At 40.6% G+C, this 7,744-nt stretch overlaps 1 protein-coding gene across 3 annotated transcripts; it reads right to left on the reverse strand.

Annotated features, from left to right (window-relative positions):
- Nucleotides 1-256: 256 nt before the first annotated feature.
- Nucleotides 257-7,675, reverse strand: rhof (ras homolog family member F). 3 transcript variants are annotated; one of them, XM_085463649.1, is made up of 7 exons: nucleotides 6,214-7,675; nucleotides 5,798-5,844; nucleotides 2,549-4,902; nucleotides 2,233-2,320; nucleotides 1,145-1,254; nucleotides 681-815; nucleotides 257-436 (listed from the first exon to the last, which is right to left on the reverse strand). In XM_085463649.1, exons 3-7 carry the CDS (start codon nucleotides 2,675-2,677, stop codon nucleotides 272-274), a joined length of 627 nt encoding a protein of 208 aa, XP_085319775.1. In that variant the 5' UTR covers nucleotides 2,678-4,902; nucleotides 5,798-5,844; nucleotides 6,214-7,675; the 3' UTR covers nucleotides 257-271. The 3 variants fall into 3 exon arrangements, with proteins under 3 accessions (XP_085319775.1, XP_085319774.1, XP_085319773.1); XM_085463648.1 differs by having other exon boundaries at nucleotides 2,549-5,844; XM_085463647.1 differs by having other exon boundaries at nucleotides 5,798-7,675.
- Between the last annotated feature and the right edge of the window lie 69 nt (nucleotides 7,676-7,744).

The following is a 7,744-nucleotide window of genomic DNA, read 5'->3' on the forward strand; positions in this document are numbered from 1 at the left end:
GTACAAAATTCCTCAGGAAGAAGAAAATACATAAAAATACCAGACATAACATATGAAAGTAAAACCCTCCAAAAGAGGGTGTTTCAAGCTCCACGTTGCAACTTGCAAAATTGTCTTTCCTGTTGTGTCATCACTCATTTCCTTGTAACACTGAAGGATCATGTGCAGGCCCCCAACTTTCAATCTCTGCAAGACACTGAGCACAATCTGTCTCACTGAAGAAGAGGGTTCTTGTGGCTTTTTGTCCTTTTTAAAAAAAAAAAAAAAACTTTCACAAAATGATACATTTCTTCTTCCTCTTGTTATTCCTCTGTTTTCGGTTGAAGGCCAAAGCCCTCTTCGTTGCCTCTCTGAAAACGTCTTCCACGTTCTCCTGATACTTCGCCGAGCACTCGAGGTAGAGCTCTGCGTTCATGTGCTGGCGAGTCTCCTCACCCTGGGTGAGGGGAAAAAAATGAACAAAAATCAAAGCAAGTTTTAGAAAAAAGCAAGAATTAGACTGTAAAGCTGCGAAGACAACGATCAGTAAAGGAAGAAGGAAAAAACATGTATCTGAAGGAACTCTGTAGCTTTTAGATGTGGTGATGGGTTCTGGTTAGCGTGCATGCTCTTGTATCCTGTAACATCAGTGAAAACATGTTTACAGAGATCGGTGAACGTCTGCATGGTTCGCTTCTTACTTGCATGTAAGTGACATGAGCCAGATTCATAGCCTTCAGCTTCCTGGCACACTCTTTGTCCTTCCTGAGGTCAGTCTTGCAGCCAATCAGGATGACTGGCGTGTCCCGACAGAAGTGCTTCACCTCTGGGTACCACTAGGCAAACAGAATAGGGAGTTTAACGGTGTGATACAGTACATGTCTGTTATTTCCCCTATTAGATTTTTGAATTATTTGGCATTACTCTGTTTGTTTGCAGCACTGATTGGTCCTGTATTGTAATCCTTGCTCACATGAAGGCTTGCACAACATAAGAGTTAATAATATACGAGACAATGCAAGGCAGCACCAACATACCAGGCGATTAATGATTAATCGTAAACTGGATCTTAAACAAAAAAACAAGAACGTTTGGCGACATTCCTGTGCCTGCATGAGTAACTTGGCTCATTGTTAACACTTATTGTAAAATAGAAAAGGATCACCTTTATCAGGACGTTCTCATAGCTGGTTGGGTTTGTGACATCAAAGCAGACTAGAACCAGATTAGCTTCTTGGTACGAAAGTGGCCTCAGTCGATCATAGTCGTCCTGTCCTGAAAGGAGAAGGGCAAGAAATATGGGTTAGCCGATAAATGTAGAAGTGTGAATACGCCCATACGCTACAAAACTCTGTGTGTGCGTCTAAAGAAACAAAAGAACAAATATTCTGCTTTAAATGCAACAGTCTAAACATAAAAATGCTACAAAGTTTATGGTGGCTATAAGAAACCACATCCTGGCTTCAGTTTCCTCTGCAGCTGATGTAAGGCACCCTACAGCAGATAAGCTGACAGACCAGACTGCCGTGGCTTTTCCTGACAATGAAATGTCTTCTTAAAAAAGCTCTTCAGATAACATGGAAATGTGTTAAAACTGTCACTTTTGAGTCACGCTGACCACTTTACGAATCTAATTTTGGTACTAGCAAGTCGACGCTGTACAGCTGGCCATACGTGCTCTGTTTCAAAACATATAAAATACTGTTATTAATATATATTTAAATGGTTTGACAAAGCAAAAATACATAAAATTAGTCCATAAAATGTTTTGAGGGTCTAATCTGAGACTCCAGTCAAGTTTTTGGATATTTACTTGATTGTAGGTGTTTCGTTTGGTTTATTTACCCTATAAAAAAACCCTCATATTAACAGCTGCTTAGTACACTTATATTTTAGACAGTTCCTGAAATATCATGATGATGATGCTCTGACATGAGCGTCAACCTTTACTACTTCCTTCTACAGTGTTTCTCAGAGCACGAAGATAACAACCGAATTCACAAGATGGGAGTGTGGTTGAACTTTAATATCTTAAAAAGCAAAAAAATAAAAGGGTGTTTCTCTTCCACTCGCTTGATAATCACATTAGATTAGATACAATACTTCTGTTTTATTCCACCCAGAGGACAAATAATGTGGCCTCTGAGCTAAAAAATAAACCCTGATGTCTTCTCATACAATGTGAAATTTAAGTGAAGAAAAGAACCCTGAATCACAGAGATGATCATTGATTTTTTTTTTTTTTTGTCTTACCGGCTGTGTCATACAGGTTGAGCTTTATCTCTTTTCCTCCGAGAGTGATAGTCGTGGTGTATTTTTCGAACACTGAAGGTGCATACTTCTGTTTTTGACACACAAAAAAGAAAGATTTCCAACTTTAAGAGACAGTGTCATGTTTATATATCCCTTCATTTATACCGATTTGAAGTGTTTCAGAGGTGTGCCTCGTTAATCTTTGGAAAGGCAGCTTACAGTGCTGGGTGTGACAGGTTACAGTCACACATCTGAACTGCGTTCATAAATTCAGAAAGCTGTGATGAGTGAAAAGTGACATGGGAGCTCTTCTTACCTCTGGAAAATCACCTTTGGCATAAACCATCAGAAGAGATGTTTTCCCGCAGCCTCCATCTCCCACAATTACAATTTTAAGTTCATCTCCCTTTTTCGTGGTGCCGCTCCCGGCACCGTTTTGTGTCATCTCGCCTCCAAAGTGTCACGCAGGTGCTCCCTCCAGATTTAACTTAAATACATGACACAGCCTAGCGAGTCTATTTTTTGAATGGTTGAGATGGTTTACAGGGAGTGTCAGGCAGAGCGAGGAACAGCCAAGCCTCATGTTTTACCAGGTAGCTCACTCTGCTCACCACTTCCTGTTCCTGTCACACTGTCTGCCTCCAATTGACCCCCCACTTCTCTCCTCTCCTATTATGAGCCTGTTCACTGAAAGCATGCCGCTCTCTCGCCGAATTACACATGTGAAGCGACTGAGTCTGGCTGCTCCTACTTCCTCTACCGCAATGTGTTTGCGTATTTCATTTTCTGGGTGGGTACTCAGTCTGAAGCACTGCCCCCACTGACCGTGTGGCGTGTGTGTGCGAGGGATAACACTGAGAAATGCTCACTTTTCACGCTGATCCTACTGATGCAGGATCAGCAGGTTTTTGTTGACGCTGACAGCTGTCACTACAGAGGTTTCTAGACTCCTGCCTGTGGAGGTGTGAAGCATTGTCTTGGTGAGACTGAGTGGGTCACTGGGTGCACCCATCTAAATGTGAGCTTTTTCCAGGTAAAAAGCCTGTTTTGGTTATCTTTTCCACTGTCAGGCTGGAAAGATATAACAGTTGGAACCTTAAGGAAGCATGCAAGCAGCTTGCAGGTAGAATATTTAATATATCTGAAACAGAAAACAGAGCATCTGAGCACCAGCGCTTCCAGATTATATCAAAATAACTGTATATTACTTTAAAATTAAAGTGTTTTCTGTACCATGTGATCATTTTGAGTCCTCAGCAGGATGTGAGTAATGCTTCTCTGCTGTGACATCACAGATGGTACCATCAGGACAAACTATTTTCTCTCTTCCCAGGGTGCAGTTTATGGATGTGGGGTTTTTTTGGTCTTTTTTTTTATAATGTGATGAATCTTTTCAAGGGCGTGAGGATTTTTTTTAAAGTTTATTTTTGTATTTTCCAGTGTTTTGGGTGTATTTTCTTGTCACAAGGGTGAGTGTTACAAACTAGAGCTAAACACTGACGTGGCTAGATATTAAAAGACAAACACAGCAGAAAGTGTGAGAAAGCAGGTTTGGGAACGTGTTTCATTCGGCAGTGTAGATGATTGGTTATCAGTGACTGTGGGTGTCGGGAGAGAGCAGATCACAGGGAACAACCATATATGATCACAAAACGCCAAACACTTAAACATGCTGACGTGGACTAAAAAGTCAAATTAAACCCAGGGATGTTTAATGATATGTTTAGCTGGATCATGGAAGTGCTGAAAATGTGAACAACCTGTCCCTTTAAGAGAAAAGGCTGACACCCTTCCTCCATTTCAAAAATTCTATTCTTAAAATGTGAATAAATTGGCACAAGATAAACGTGTTTCTACTCAAAATTCCTCCAGTAATCTCACCCCACAGCATGTGAAACATGCCATATATTGTGTCATCACAGCTAAGGCACAGTTTTAAGGATGGGCCCAAAAATTCAACAAAATCTCCTTTTAGTTTCCATAAAAAGAAAACAATAAAATTAATGCATAGTCTATTTATTTCATCATCTCACAAACACACACACACAGCCAAGAGGTAATAAAACTTGCAATGAGAGTATGTTACAGATCATTATGTGGAATAGTACAGCAATACACTACATATGCAAATATTTAAGAGCTAAGAAGAAGAAATCTGGCTTTTTCCCCCCTTTACAGTACCAATCAATCTCTGCACGGGGAAGAGGGGGAAAAAATCCTTGAAAAAGCCAACTGTGCCCATAAATAATGAAAAACACGACTCCGAGGAATGTTTGATTTGATTCAGTCCGTCGGGATTTAAAGCTGAAAGTACAAAAAGCCATAAAAAATAGACACAGCAGTGTACCTGTCAGTTTTGTACAGTATTTAGCGCAATAAATTTTAAAAGAAATATGTTGAATAAGTTACATTTTTTAAAGTGCTTGATTGACTTACAAGGTGTAACTGGCAGTATAACATATGGCTTAAAAGGATATTAAATTGTCCTTACATATCCACACGCATACAGCCCATTTTCATCAGTTAATAAAGAAAGAACAATTGTCAAAATATTATCACTCCGAAGAGAAAGAGACAGCTGTCCTGCAGGGGAAAAAGGCCAGTCTTCTCTGTGTGGAATATTCCAGACTGTCAGCGGCAGCGCTGAACGGGCACAACCCACTCGGGAAGCTTTTTTTTTTTTTAACAACAGAAAAAAGAAAAAGAAAAGGCCTATAAGTAACCAAATGGGTGTCGATTTAATCGCAAATCCATTTCTAAAGTAATGTCACATTTTCACTTTTATGTTGTTTGTTTTAAACATATCCATAAAACCCTCTACATGCCGTAACCGTGGGCTGGCTGTGAGCAAGGACAAGCTTAACATAGAGAGAGGGGGGGAGGGTATTGAAGCCCTGTGACCTGAATGCGCGCGCCCGGCAGCTTAGGGCCGGCAGTTGATAACAAGAAAAACAGGCCTCTGACACGCACACTGACACATAGAGAAAGACTGCACCATTTAACTAAAGAGGTGTATCTAGAGACCCCCCGCGGCCCTTTCCATTTTACGTACGTGAATAAAGACCCTCCCCTTCTGTATATTTAACTCCTTCACCGAAAAAAAGAGGTTCATGTCATGTTTGTCTAATCTGGTAAAGCAGCCGTTGATCCGCTGGACTTTGAAGCGAGAGATCACGCGCACGCTGCGTGCTATTTTCGCCTAGATACCAAACAACAGAGCTGTCGCTGCAGTGGATTCTTCGTGACCTTATATGGCAACGGTGTGTAGGAGGGGGAGGGGGTTCCAACGAATGCGCTCGAGCTCTCGGCGCGAGTCAGCCTAGCAACCGACCGCCTGACTACGCCGGTTTTATGAAAGTTTCCTTCCTCACACGCAGTTGTCGTCTTTTCTTCTCTTTTTATATTCGTGTAAAAGCAGCCACCATTTTGGATTAAATAAATAAAAAATAAATCACCCCCCAGTGGCGCTTATTGTGGTTACTTCCAGTTGAAATTACCCTCGGATTAAAAAAAAAAAAAAAAAAAAAAAAAAAAAAAAAAAAAAAAACGCTCTCCTGTGCCTCACCCAGTTATGGCGCAGCAGCTTTTTCACGGCACAGTGCTCTCCTTTGTCTGTAAAGAAGCCATTTTGAGACAGAGAACAGCAGAGAAAACCACAGAACAAGTGTTGCCTACATACCACTAAAAAGGTCTCTGTTTGGAGAGGGGGAAGAAGCAGTTTAAAAAACACAAGATTTCTTCCCATAAGATTCTTTTTTGGTGGCTCGTTTAAGACTTGGATTACATGTTTTGAATACTGCCTGTAAGTTTGCAATATCATTAAAAATGTGGGTTACAGTTACTCATTTTTCCCTTTTTTAAACAATTACGCTGACGTCGTTTTGTATCAACTGCTTCTTTGATGTCTGCTCTCTTATGAGACTATTTAATGTAGACACATAAAGCTGGCAAATTGAGTGAAATAGCTCAAAAATCCATTACCTGTCCAAAACATTATCCTTGCAGTTTTAAGTGAAGTGTAGATCAGCTAGAAATGTCGAAAAAAAGCAAGAGAGGCTATTATCGACTGCAATCCTGTCTTCAGGGAGAGAGAAGAGATGGTTTTGCATATTGCCCACACAGATGATGCTTGAAGATGCATATTCGCTGGCTGAGAGAGGCAAAGCTACCACTGATCAAAAAAAAAAGTTATCAAAAGAGCTCTATCTTTTCGTGCTAATGGATTCCTTCCTTTTCAGGAGACGCATTCCCACCCCTTATTAATGCCATTATTAGAGGATCCGAAGATGGAGCTGAAAACATTCCTCCTGCCCCTGCGTTTAGGCCTGTTAACTGCTGAGGTAAATATTTTCAGCCTGAAAGTTTTCCCTCCATCTCTTTAATCTGAGGTTGTGTTTTTAAAAGGAAAAAAAATCGCTGTAGAAGCTGGAAAAAAAATTAAATAATTAAAAATGGTGGTGGTGATGGGGGACTTCCTAAGTGGGCTTCTTTCTAAATTTAAATTATGCCCTTGAAGTAAGGTCAAGTCGACAATTGCACATTTGGCTTTCTTAGTTGGACAGCACAAACCTAGTCGATTCAAGCTGTCTCCACAGTTGCAGTACAGGACACAACAGGAGACACCAGGGTGTTTAAAGCGTTGCTGTTGTGAGAGGAAAAGTGGGAGACGTTGTTAATCAGAGCAAATGGATTATCAGTCAACAAACTATTTAACAAGCGGCCATTAGGTCTCCGTGGCCTGCTTTCAGTCATTTGAGGAGCACTGATTTTACAAACCCTGCACCTTTAGCCTTGTATGTTTTAATGTCAGCATGCCAGTGGACATATTTTTTTAAACAATAAAGCTGCAGCATTTTTATGTGATCACATAGCTCAAGTAGACAAAAGTGACAGACATACTTTTAATAACATTAACTGCATGCCTCACATTTTACATTAATTTGTTAAATTTAAAAATAAATTATGATAAAAGACTTGAACTTACTCATTGCAACTCATATCCTACAAGGCCATAAGTGCAATGCCAGCAAGCTGCCATTGCACATTTTGTCACTTTGTGTTTTTCCCCCACCCCAACCTCTATCATTTTAAACATCTCCAAAAGCATAAAGCTGTTTATTCACAACACTTTTGGTTTCTTTTCACTTAAGAAATATAAATACTGTTATATGGGTGTGCCATGACCTAGTTAAGACAAAGATGGATTCCAAGGCAGAGGAAAAAAGGCTCAAAATGTCACGGGGTAATTGCATCCAGCACATTCTCTTCCTTCTTCTCAATCCTTTAAAAGGAGCAATCATAGTTTTATCATAGTCCGTGAGAGATGAGGAAATCAAATGTAAGATCCCTTTGGAACAAAGGAAACCCATATAGGCCATTGAGTCCTGTTTAAGGAAAATGGCTGCCGAGAGCGCTCAGCCCCCTCTCTCTGCTCTCTGTTGAAGGACTCCTGAGCCGTGCCTCTAATAGCAGACGGCTCCTCTGCTGCTGCGCTCTGATTGGCTCGTTGAGC

Source organism: Copadichromis virginalis, linkage group LG7, assembly GCF_057382275.1.
Source record: "Copadichromis virginalis isolate Kocher_CV1m ecotype Utaka linkage group LG7, C_Virginalis_male_GT1.1, whole genome shotgun sequence".
NCBI lineage: Eukaryota > Metazoa > Chordata > Actinopteri > Cichliformes > Cichlidae > Copadichromis > Copadichromis virginalis.